The sequence below is a fragment of the Pristiophorus japonicus genome, chromosome 5 (assembly GCF_044704955.1).
Source record: "Pristiophorus japonicus isolate sPriJap1 chromosome 5, sPriJap1.hap1, whole genome shotgun sequence".
In the NCBI taxonomy this organism is placed as follows: Eukaryota; Metazoa; Chordata; class Chondrichthyes; family Pristiophoridae; genus Pristiophorus; species Pristiophorus japonicus.
This window is the reverse complement of record NC_091981.1, coordinates 251,856,029-251,869,421: the sequence shown is the minus strand read 5'-3', so window position 1 is coordinate 251,869,421 and position 13,393 is coordinate 251,856,029. Positions and strand designations below refer to the sequence as shown.

The 13,393-nt window shown below is 41.3% G+C and overlaps 1 protein-coding gene across 7 annotated transcripts in view; it reads left to right on the top strand.

Annotated features, from left to right (window-relative positions):
- LOC139264671 (partitioning defective 3 homolog) overlaps window positions 1-13,393 on the top strand; it is a 984,694-nt gene that overhangs the window by 175,718 nt on the left and 795,583 nt on the right. For all 7 annotated transcript variants that reach the window (XM_070881547.1, XM_070881545.1, XM_070881551.1 and 4 more), the window contains exon 2: window positions 12,144-12,245. In XM_070881547.1, the coding sequence (XP_070737648.1) occupies window positions 12,144-12,245 (102 nt within the window). The remainder of the gene's footprint in view (window positions 1-12,143; window positions 12,246-13,393) is intronic.

Here is a 13,393-nt window from a genome sequence, read left to right as displayed (position 1 = left end):
AAGCAAATAATTATTAGTCTTCTGGTTGAATTTGTTAACGAAATGAATTGCTGACTAGGTTTATTAAGTGATTTAAAGTGGCAATTTTATCTTGATGGTTATTTACAGCATTGACTTAATTATTAAAGAAATTGCTGAGCTGATGGTCAATCTGAGGAATGCCTTTCTGAAAGTGCGTACATGTCAACGAGCTGTTGACAGCATTGAGTCAAGAATGTGATAATTGGCTGGTTTTATTAATTAGCATGCATCGCCGCCCTTCTGTTCCTGGCCTTCTGATCCCCGTCCATTGCTTCAACGGGCTCTAGATTAACTACTGCTGACTTCAACTCCGAATGCACCTTCTGTTTTTGTGCTTCTGCCAGTCTCTACCTCTGGTACTGTCTCCAACATCATTCTCGCGATTCAGTGCACCTGCTCAATAATAGGCTCTGTCTTTCCAGCAGGTTTTCCCCTGGGCACTCCTAACTCGAACATTTATGGCAAGTCAGCAGGTGGAAGAAACTGTTCGGGCAGAGCTGGATTCATCCCATGGGCCGGATGTTTGATGCCCCTAAAATACAAATGTGCTTGATATACAGGTTGTAGAATGATTCTGGGGGCATTGCTGTGCATTTTATTCCTCTTCAAAATGAAGTCTGTTTTCAGTATGATTTCCGTGAATAGGCAAGATACTTAGTGGAGGTGACATTATGTATGGTACCGTATGTGTTACTGCTACAGTTGCTGCAGAAGGCCATCGATACTGCTTCAAAACATCCAACTACTTCTAGGAATACACCATCAGTATGTGAATGTTTTATGTTGGGAATATGAAAGAGTAATTTTATTTTGCCATACCTTTGAGGAGGAACGAGTTGGTTAAAGCACTGGGGCATGTTCTTGAAATTGCCTCGTGCCTCGCTCATTAGTATGCTGACTGGAAATGTGTCGGACTGGTAATAACTGTGTAGAAACATAGAAAATAGGAGCAGTGGTAGGCCATTTGGCCCTTCGAGTCTGCACCACCATTCAATATGATCATGGCTGATCCTCTATCTCAACACTAGATGCCCGCATTTTCCCCATAACCCTTGATGCCTTTTGTTTCTAGAAATCTTATCTATCTCCTTCTTAAATATATTCAGTGACTTGGCCTCCACAACCTTCTGTGGTAGAGAATTCCACAGGTTCACCACCCTCTGAGTGAAAACATTTCTCCTCATCTCGGTCCTAAATTTCCTATCCCTTATCTAGAGACTGTGACCCCTTGTTCTAGACTTCTCAGCCAGGGGAAACATCCTCCCCGCATCCAGTCTATCCAACCCAGTCAGAATTTTATACGTTTCAATGAGATCCCCTCTCATTCTTCTAAACTCTCGTGAATACAGGGTTAGTCAACCCAATCTCTCCTCATATGACAGTCGTGCCACCCCAGGAATCAGCCTGGTGAATCTTCAGTGCACTCCCTCTATGGCAAGTATATCCTTTCTTAGATAAGGAGACCAAAATTGCGCACAATACTCCAGGTGCGGTCTCACCAAGGCCCTGTCAAACAGTAGTAAGACATCCTTGCTCCTATACTTAAATCCTCTTGCAATGAAGGCCAACATACCATTTGCCTTCCTAACTGCTTGCTGCACCTGCATGTTTGCTTTCAATGACTGGTGTACAAGGACACCCAGGTCCCTCTGTACATCGACACTTCCCAAGCCATCATCATTTAAATAACACTTTGTCCTTATGTTTTTCTTACAAAGTGGATAACTTCACATTTATCCATGTTATACTGCATCTGCCATGTGTTTGCCCACTCGCTCGACCTATCTAATTCGCCTTGCAGCGTCTTTGCATTTTTCTCACAACTCTCAGTCCCACCTAGTTTTGTGTCGTCAGCAAACTTGAAAATATTACATTTGGTTCGCTCATCCAAATCATACATCTAGTGAATAGCTGGGGCCCAAGCACTGTACCCCACTAGTCACCGCCCACCACCCTGAAAAAGACCCGTTTATTCCTACTCTGTTTCCTGTCAGTTAACCAATTTTCAATCTATGCCAATACATTACGCCCAATCCTATGTGCTTTCACTAACCTCTTATGTGGGACTTTATTAAAGGCCTTCTGAAGATCCAAATACTCAACAACCACTTGTTCTCCCTTATCTTTTCTATCAGTTGCATCCTCAAAAATCTCCCGCAGGTTTGTCAAACATGATTTTCCTTTCATAAATCTATGTTGACTTTGCTTAATCCCGTTGATATTGTCTAAGTGTGCTGTTATCACATCCTTTATAATAGACTCCAGCACTTTCTCTACTACTGATGTCAGGCTAACCAGTCTGTCATTCCCCGTTTTCTCTCTCCCTCAATTTTTAAATAGTGGGGTTACATTTACCACCCTCCAATCGGCAGGAACTGTTCCATAATCTATAGAATTTTGGAAGATGACAACCAATGCATCTACTATTTCCATGGATACCTCTTTTCGTACTCTAAGGTGCAGATCAGACCCTGGGGATTTATCTGCCTTCAGTCCCATTAGTTTCTCCAGCACTATTTTCTTACTAATTATCATTTCCTTTAATTCCTCTTGCTCACTAGACCCGAGCATTTCTGGGGCGTTATTTGTGTCCTCTTCCGTGAAGACAGAACCAAAGTATTTATTTAATTGTTCTGCCATTTCCTTGTTCCCCATTACAAATTCTCCCTTTTCTGTCTGTAAAGAACCTACATTTGTCTTCACTAATCTTTTTCTTTTTCCGTACTTTTCGAATCTTTTGCAGTCGGTTTTTATGTTCCTTGCAAGTTTACTCTCATACTCTATATTTTTCCCCTCTTAATCAATCACTTGGTCCTTTTTTTGCTGAATTCTAAACTGCTCCCAATCCTCAGGCTTACTACTTTTTCTGTTAACTTTGTATAACTTCTTGGGATCCAATATCCTTAATTTCTTTTGTTAGCTGTGGTTGGGCCACTTTTCATTTTGTGTTTTTACGCCAGAAAGGAATGTATAACTGTTGCAATTCATGCATTCATTCCTTAAATATTAGCCATTGCCTATCCACCTTCATGCATTTAAAGAATCTTCCCAATCTATCATAGCCAATTCATTCCTCATACCTTCGTAGTTTCCTTTGTTTCGATTTAGGACCCTAGTTTCGGATTAGACTTCTTCACTTTCAATCTTAATAAGAAATTCAATCCTGTTATGGTCACTGTTCCCGAAAGGACCCCACACAACAAGACTGTTAATTAACCCCTTCTCATTACACAATACCCAATCTAGGATAGCCTGTTCCTTAGTCAGCTCCTCAACATACTAGTCTAAAAAACCATCTCATACACACCAGGAATTCATCTGCCACAGTATTATTACTAATTTGGGTTTGGCCAGTCTATATGTAGATTAAAATCACCTACGATTACTGTAGTACCCTTGCTACATGCATCTCTAATTTCCTGTTTCCCTTCCCCTACACTACCACTACTGTTTGGAGGCCTAAAGACAACTCCCATCAATATTTTCTGACCCTTGGTGCTCCTTAGCTCCACCCAGACTGATTCTACATCTTGATTTTCTGAGCCAATATCCTTTCTCACTATTGCTCAGATTTCATCCTTTACTAACAATGCCACACCACCCCCTTTTTTTGCCTGTCCTTCCAAAATATCAAATATCCTTGGATATTCAATTCCCAACCCTGGCCACCCTGCAGCCATGTCTCCGTAATTGCAACTATATCGTATCCGTTTACATCTATTTGCGCTGTTAATTCGTCTACCTTATTACAGATGCTTCATGCATTCAGATACAATGCTTTTAAATTTGTCTTTTTAACATTATTACACATCTTAACATTATTTTGTACTATAGCCCTATTTGTCTTATCGCTATTTTTTCTTACCTGGACCTTATTTGCAAGTGCACTCTTTTGTTTGTATGCTCTGTCCCTTCCTGACATAATCTGGTTATCCTTACCACAATCACTTTCCTGCATTGCTTGCTTTTCTTTTCTCTTTAGCATCCTAGATTGCTCTCTCCTGCGACCATCCTCCCCCCAACCCCCACCCTCCCCCCCCATATTTAGTTTAAAGCCCTATCTACCTCCCTAGTTAGTCTGTACTGCCTTAGTTTCTCATACACCGCAGAATGCATCTACAACTTTGTGAGATTTGTATGCTAATATTTGTATATAATGTATGCTGACTTGTGTATATAATGTCAATAGTCATACATGACAATAAATGACCAAATTAAAATAATAAGTTCCACTGAAGCAAATGATTAGGAACAATTATACTGCTATATTTCACACTTGGGTTGATTTATCATCTGATGCTAATAAGGTTTTATTGACTTTCTTTTAGCCTTCATTGTCTTAAATTCTGCAAACACAAACGTGATTGGCACATGTATGCAGTTTCAGATGATGACATTTTGTGGATCCTCTGTGACATAAGAATGAGCCTGTGTCTGAAATGCTTTACTCTCTATCATTCAAATTAATGGCAGTATTCTTCAATATTTGAATAGCTCATTGTTAGCATTGACTTGAGACACATTTAACATCTCCCTCAGTCCTTCTCCCCAACTCCCCACTAATTTGTACGGCATGATTGGAAGTGAGCCTTATTCAGAGTAGAGCTATAGTCTGGCAACGCAGCAGTTACTTGTTATGTACAGTCAACAGACTAGTATGATGATGAGTTAAATGGTATGAAAATAGTCTTGTGTGTGTGGTTAGTAGTTTTCATACTGTAGGGTGTCACTTAATAAAGAGACACCGAATAAAGAGTCAGGTGTCAACGATGGAAGAATCATTGCTGTCACATAATAATCAGTGGCTAGCGTCCTGGCTTTGGAGTACTTTAATCAATTAAGTTGAGGCAGTTGTTCAAATGCCAAGAGCAGTGCTGGTAACTTACACGGCTTATTTTACCTTTGAACTAATGCTCACATTTGAACAGAGCCTTTGTGCATTCAACTGTGATGTTGGAGATTGTGTGAATTTCTTTTGAGAAATATTGTGGTTTAGACTCCAAACAACAGCTAATACAGGAATTGTTGGGATAACTTTCCCTGTGTGGTATTTTTGTATGGTAAGAGGTGAACGCAAATATTTATGCATAATATGTGATACATCCACAATTTACATTTATGTAGCGTCTTTAATGTAGTAAAACGTCCCAAGGCGCTTCACAGGAGTGTTGACGAATAAATGTTGACATAAGGAGATGGTAGTACAGTTGGAGGTAGGTTTTAAGGAGCATCTAAAAGGAGGAGAGGCGGAGAGGTTTAGGGAGGGAATTCAAGAGCTTTAGGGTCTTGTCAGCTGAAGGCATGGGCGCCAATTGGAGTGATTGAAATCAGTGTGTGCAAGAGGCCAGAATTGGAGTGGTGCTGAAATCTTGCAGGATAATCAGGCTGGAGGAAGTTACAGAGATCGGGAGGGTGAGGCCATGGAGGAATTTGAAAATGAGAATTTTAAAATTGAGGCGTTGCTGGAACGGGAGCCAATGTAGGTCAGCGAGCACAGGGGTGAGGGGTGAACGGGACTTGGTGCGAGTTAGGATACGAGCAGCAGAGTTTTGGATGAGATCCGATTTATGGAGGGTGGAAGAAAGGAGGCCAGCCAGGAGAGCATAAATATATTACGAAGGACTGAATGCTTCTCAAACATTGTGATACATACTGATAGTTATTCAATAATTTTTGAAGGGGAAAGAATAGGAGTTAAATATTTATTTCCTATAAGCAGCTTGCCCTTCCTATTATCAATTGAGAAAGACCAAAATCTTTTCCCGTTGAGTGAACAAAACATCAAAATCCCTGTTCCTTTCTTCAACTGGTGTCTACATCAAAACAAAATAATTCTCATCTTCGGGGGAGGGGGAGCAGGGCAGGGGAAGTTGCCTGGAGACTGTGTGTGTATATTTTTTGTCCCTTTTCTCCTCTCCCTTTACTCAAGTGGCCATTCTTTATTTGTGAGTCTGGACAGTGAGTTTTGGGTAGATAATTCCACCGTGGAGGGCATCACAGTTGAGTCCGACATTGTCCTCGCCTGCTGTCTACACACCAGACATTCCAGCAAGAGTCATTGATATTGATTGGGAATAGGAGCTCGGGCTGATTTTTTCCCATGACGAGGCCTTGGGCATTTTAGCCAAGTTGTTGCCACTCCTCACATAATCTGATAACTAACTCAGCACTGTCTGGGCATTGAACCTGAATGGTGACAGATTAGGAAAAGGGGAGGTGCAACGAGACCTGGGTGTCATGGTACATCAGTCATTGAAGGTTGGCATGCAGGTACAGCAGGCGGTTAAGAAAGCAAATGGCATGTTGGCCTTCATAGCGAGGGGATTTGAGTACAGGGGCAGGGAGGTGTTACTACAGTTTTACAGGGCTTTGGTGAGGCCACACCTGGAGTATTGTGTACAGTTTTGGTCTCCGAACTTGAGGAAGGACATTCTTGCTATTGAGGGAGTGCAGCGAAGGTTCACCAGACTGATTCCCGGGATGGCGGGACTGACATATCAAGAAAGACTGGATCAACTGGGCTTGTATTCACTGGAGTTCAGAAGAATGAGAGGGGATCTCATAGAAACGTTTAAAATTCTGATGGGTTTAGACAGGTTCGATGCAGGAAGAATGTTCCCAATGTTGGGCAAGTCCAGAACCAGGGGTCACAGTCTAAGGATAAGGGGTAAGCCATTTCGGACCGAGATGAGGAGAAACTTCTTCACCCAGAGAGTGGTGAACCTGTGGAATTCTCTACCACAGAAAGTTGTTGAGGCCAATTCACTAAATATTTTCAAAAAGGAGTTAGATATAGTCCTTACTACTAGGGGGATCAAGGGGTATGGCGAGAAAGCAGGAATGGGGTACTGAAGTTGCATGTTCAGCCATGAACTCATTGAATGGTGGTGCAGGCTCGAAGGGCCGAATGGCGTACTCCTGCCCCTATTTTCTATGTTTCTATGTTTCAAACCTGAGACTGTCCTGTCTACCTTGTCCAATTGAATATTTTCTCCAGCTATTGAAACAATGGGGAGCTCAACATTGTCCAAGAATTGCATACCATGCTTTAACTGTTGTCATAGTGGGTAGTTTGATTTCCACTGTGTATGGGTGACATTTTTGCCACTGTTTTGCTTAACATTATTAGAAAACGTTTCTGAATTTGGCTGTTAGTTTGCACAAGTTTCAGTGCAGATGTGCTTGATACATGCCCTTTGCAATTATCAGGCCACCCACATATATTTGGGTTCACTTACAGCCTTCAGCCTCCACTTGATGCCAACTCTTAAGATTTTCATTCAGTGTCCCTCTGGGTCTTTGCCAATAATTGATATGCACCACATTTGCTGGCACTGTCTTTAGCCATTATAACATTTCGAAAGATGTGAAGCTTGTGCCAAGCACATTGATGGCTTCAGTTATTAGAAAGCTGTCTTGAAAACAATTGTGGCTTGAAGAGACAGTGAGTGCCAGATCCACGAAGCAGCAATCTTCCAACTGTTGGTCAGGGAATCAAATACAGCAGGCATCATTTGTGGGAGGGATTATTCACGGGAGTGATCCTCTCACAATGCACTAATTTAACAATGTTTGGTGCCAACTTGTGTGTCCAGGCCTTTGCAATTCTGAAAGAGTGTGCTGAGGTACATAGCAATGGATCATTTCTACTTGCCAACAAGGCGGTCACGAGAAGGCATACATTTAAGGTAACTAGGATGTGAAATTCTCTGTCACAAGCCACTGTTGAAACAGAATCTGTAACTTTTAAAGGAAATTAAATGATTGTTTGCAAAAGAGGAATACTAAAAGGTATGTGAAATGAGCAGGAGAGTGGGATTCGACCGGTTGATCAATATGAAGAAAAAAACGCTGTAGATATGATCATGTAGCTCGCTCTCCTCGAGCACTGTTTCCCCATTTCAAAAATTGGCATAATCGCTCTGTTTTTAAAAGAAATGTTGAACCTCCGTACCTCTGTCTAACTCTTTTCCCATCACTAACCTTCCTCTTTCAAATGTTTTGGAGTGTGCCATCAGTACCCACCTCTGAGCCCAGCTCTTACCAACCCTGTTTGAATCCCTTCAATTTGACTTCTTACCCGTTTAAAGGCACTAACCACATTCTATGTGACTGTAGTTTATCATTCATTACATGTCCTTGTTGACATCAGTGTGGACATGGTGGAGCCCACCATCCATGCCACCTCTCCTCTTTGGTCCAACTCTGCAGAACTACTACTCTCTTGTGACTCCATTACTATCTGACTTGATGCCAGCATATCTTTTGCATTGTCTTCTCCTCTCCTTGAACTGTACTGCCATCAATGATCATATCCTTGTCTTCCTCTTTTTCCTCATCTATATGTTGCGCTGGGCAACATTATTGGTAAACATGGGGTTAGCTTTCACCTATCGGTCAATATTGATCAGCTTTACCTGTCCACTATCAGCCTTGATTTCACAATTGTTGCACTATTTTCGGACTTTCTGTCCAACATTGGGTACAGTTTGTTTGTGGTTATGATACTGGACTAGTAATCCAGAGGTCTAAGGTTAAATGTCAATTGTATTCTATAAATCTGATAATGTGTGGGCTTGAGCGTAGGGGGAAATATTTTGCAAGAAATGTGCCGGATTGTCATTAAAAACCCAACTGGTTCACTCATGTCCTTCAATGTCAGCTGTGGCTCAGTGGATAGCACACTCGCTTCGGAGTCAGAAGATTGTGGGTTCAAGTCCCATTCCAGGTACTTGAGCGCACAAATTTAGGCTGACGCTATAGTGCAGTGCTAAGGGAGTGCTGCACTGTCGGAGGTGCTGTCTTTGGGATGAGATATTAAACTGAGGCCCCATCTGCTCTGTCAGGCGGACGTAAAATATCCCATGGCGCTATATTTATCCCTCAATCAACATAACAAAAACAGATTATCTGGCCATTATCACATTGCTGCTTGTAGGAGTTTGCTGTGTGTAAATTGGTTGCCGCATTTCCCACATTACAATAGTGACTACACTCCAAAAGTACTTTATTAGCTGTAAAGCGCTTTGAGACGTCCGGTGGTTGTGAAAGGCGCTATCTAAATGCAAGTGTTTCTTTTCAAAGGGAGCCTGCCACCTCTACTTGGTCCGTTCCACATTTCACTCCAGTTCCACGTTATTTGGTTGAATCTTAATGCACTGTGAAGCGGCCTAATAAGCCATTCAGTTTTACAGAGAATTGCTTAGCGATGGGTAATAAATGACGACTTGTCGGTCGGTGTTGCCCACATCAAGAGCAAGGGATGGAGTGCCACTGGTTGCTTATTGTCCGAGATTCTTTGTGACTATTCCCTGTGATGACTTTTCCTTGAAAACTGCATTTGTATGTTGAGATTAGACTATATTCAACAAATATAGACCATCATCTTGTATAAATTTGGTTTCTTTTGATTTGGTTGTCCTCTCCATTATTTTTTTCCTTGCGGCTAAAAAATAAAGTGTGTTGGATAAAAACTGGTAAATGTGTGTAATCAACATTACACACTTTTTGAATTTTGAGCTTCGTTTGTTGTGTATTTTCAGGGGGACGGCATTAAATCAAACCTGTAATGTTCTCCTGGTTGTATTCTGAATTAAACATTCTGGCCTCTTGAGTTGAGATGCAAATCGGTTACAAATGGCTGATGAATATCCTGTTGTTTTATGTCGGAACAGAAAAACGTGTCGGCCTGGTAATTCAATACTGTCTGCCACATGAGCTGAATCTGGCCCAGCCTCCTGCATAAACCCTCCTGAGATTACATTCTCTGTTTAGTATCCTCTGGAAACCAAATATGATTTTTTTTTAAACACAAAGACGAGAATGTAAACATAATTGGGTGGGTGGGCGGGGGAAGGGTAGGGACAGAAGTGTTTTGATACGGCTTACAGATGAGTTGCGTGTATAAGACGGTATGGAAAATAAAGCTAGTGGACTAGTACAAGATGTATTGTTGCCTCGATCCCCTAATATTTGCCATATGAGTGAAACAGTTGCTGATTGAACTGCAATGATATGTTGCTGAAGCCCATTCCTGCAAAGTCAGAATAGCTTTGGGTAGCCTGTGATCGCTGACTTCAGCATATTTCCTTGATCCTTATGAAAACAAAAACAGCTGCTCGAAAGCTTCATATTTTTATAGCAAGAGTGCTTTGGTTTCAGTGATAAACAACTCGGAGTTATTTACTGTGAAGTGCAAATATGCTTCTGTGGGGAAACACTATTATGATGCAAAAGAAATCCTTTCACATTTTGTACAGCTCAAGGAATGTTTGAACTTTGTTCTTTGACAATATTCTTAGGCATTTTTTTAAAGCCTCTTGCACAGTTATATTAGGATCTGTGCAGAAGCGTTTTCTGTAAATCAATTTCTTCTATTTACAAAAAAAAGTGAAGTGTTTGTCAGTGAAGCAAATGCCACATAAGGTGGACAGTACCCACTAGAATCTATCCTGTCGGCGGAAACCAAGCAAAGTCATTTATATGTAAATGCAATTTTTTTTATAGTGCAGCTTAACATAGCCAGTGAATGCTGTCATAGATTGGAACGGGGTACGGTATAATTAGCCTAAATGTTCTTCTGCGGCAATACATTTTAAAATGGTACCCGTGTCATAGAATTCTGAGGGGAGTGTTCGGTTCAAACTGAAGAGCTTTCTAGAAATTTGGGAGAATACTTGGTTGAAAGAAAAAAAGGGGAAGTGTGTGCAATGATAACTTACTTGAAATAATTTAGTTCCTGATTGTTTTATTACAAAAGCACAGTTATGCATTTAAACTGCAAGAGCTGGGTATATTTGTTTACCTGTGCTGCTAGACATAGAATGAAAATGATCCCAGCACTATGACCATAATAAATTTGGGTACAGTTGTGAGGAAGGATAACATTTGTAACACAAAATGTGTTTTTCTTTCGTGGATAATTTTAAGAGCTCCACAGTTTTGTCAGTATTGCCATTTCCCTATATGGGCATATAGGAATATATTTTCCAATATGCCAATTTATGAAACCCCAGCAGGGTGGGCGAAGGTATTGATTTATACGATATGAGAGTTTTTGAAGTGATTCATCTTGTTAGTGCACTTGCTCTCCGAATGCTAATCTCTGCTCTTTGCCCCTGGATTTCTGCCCATTGCCGTGTCAGGGAAGCCAAGGTTGGAGAGCAGAGAGATTAGTGACTTGAGTACATAAAGTCTATGTCATTGTCCTCCGTTTTTGATTTCTGTTCAAACTTCAAGGCAGCTGGTGTGTGGGGGGGGGGATGGTTATTTTTTGGAAGCGAGCACCTTTAGCTGTTGCCTGTGTATTTTGAATTTCCTTGTGAAGCACATTGGCTTCAGTATGTTGTGTACGTTGTTGATTGGCACACGGATGAGACGCGCTTCGCTATAAATTCTCCAATCACAATACGTTCCATTGAAGGAGGCCCAACTTTTAACATTTACCGGAAGCCAAGGCAGACTCTATTTAATGTCTCATCTAATGGCTGGCACCACCAATACTTGGCCCTGCACTGGGCTGTGTTGACTTAGCTGATGCACTCAATCTAACAAGCCAGAAGCAAAAGTGGCACCAACTGAGTTAAAGAAAGAACTGGAATTTATGTAGTACCTTTCATGACGCATAGACGTGCCAAAGTGCTTCACAGTCAACAAACTTGTTATATTTAACATTTTTGGGGGTAAATTTTACTTGATCTTTGCTGTTTTCAGTACATGACCAAGAATTTGTACACAGTGTTTTATCTGCTAATGTCAACTCCTTGTTAATTTTTGACTCCCATCACTCCATTGGATCATTGCAATGGTGCCATCATCCTGGTTAGGGAAATATGCTTTTATCTGTTTGTCGTGAACCCATCCCTTAATTTTAAAGATACATTTCACAGTATTGCAGTTGATCTCAACACAAAAGTAACTAACACTTAGTTTTTGTTTTTAAACAACACAGGTTTTCTAAGGAGATTTGCCTTTTAGATGGAGACCCTCTTGCTGTCACGACAATCTTGTCACATTTTTGGTCGATAATAATTAAAATAACAGTGGAAAATCACTTGACTGGAGGAAAGCCCCAATAGTAAACTTCTGTGACTAAAGTTTCTTTCTCTTTCCACGCCTGTTAGGATCCAGGTTACTGGGTGCAAGTGCATCGTTTGGAGCATAGCGATGGCGGCATCTTGGATCTTGATGACATCCTCTCTGACGTTGCTGACGATAAGGACCGAGTGAGTACCATACAAATACTGTTTGTATTTGATTCACAGCTTATCATCGTGGAGAATGTTAAAAGTTTTAGGCAGAATTTCTAATGTGGAAAATTACTTTGGCTTGAGGTTACTTTGATGACGAACATTGAAAAACTAGTGAGATGGGGGACACAGTCCCTGCCTGAACGGGGACGCTCATCTCTCAACGTGGCAGAGACCAGGAAGATCCCATGTCCCAGCAACTGGTCTGTGCTCAGCAGTCAAGTTCCTCTGGGGTGGTGGAGTGGTGCCATTGGCTTTGGCCTCCCTGTACTGAGGAGGTGAATCTGCTCAGCTTTCTGCCCCTACTGGAAGGACACATTTGTGTATATTGGGTGAAGAGAAAATGACATTTGGTTGTGATTGCCCCACAATCCAACTGACACTCACTACCTGCACTCACACATGAAGAAGGCTTAAGCTGCCCGACTCCGTTATGAGTTGCTGGCTTCAGGGAAAGAGGAGTAAATGGGGAAAGGAAAAAAAAAGATGGAGCACAACAGTATGGGTAAACATCGGAACAAAAGATGCTGGAAGCACTCATCAGCTCGGACGGCATCTGTGGAGCGAGGAAGGTTGGGTTAAAGTTTCAGTTCTATGACCTTTCACCGGAACCCAAAAGGAAAGGTGAACAACCTTGATAGAATTGAGACATCTAGTGGCAGAAAACAGGCACAGCATCCATTTTCCAGGGTTTCTTTATTGCGTCTGATAGCGATGGATTTGTTTTTTGCAACTCCCTCATTCAATCAATTGGTGGTTTATTGCCGATAGCTGGAAGAACATTGTGTAATGTGCCGTACTCCACAGATCCAGGCTTTCAAGTCCTTTGCTTTCACTATGAAAATATTTGACTCTTTATGGTAAAGTTGGCATGTGAAGGCAAAAGGATGAAAGTAACTTTTTCCCAAAGACTGGGAGTTGCTGGTTGATGTTTGCTCATTTTGTGTGTGTTTTTCTGAGCTGGGAGCCATTGAAATCACACCAGTTGGTCACTCTCGCTATTGGTCCTATTGCTTTGCTAATGTGTTATAGTTCACATGTGGAATTTTCATGCAGGTAATTGCTCTGTCGATTTAAGTTTAACTTGGATTTCTGTTAAATGTCATGAGATGTGACATTTTAAT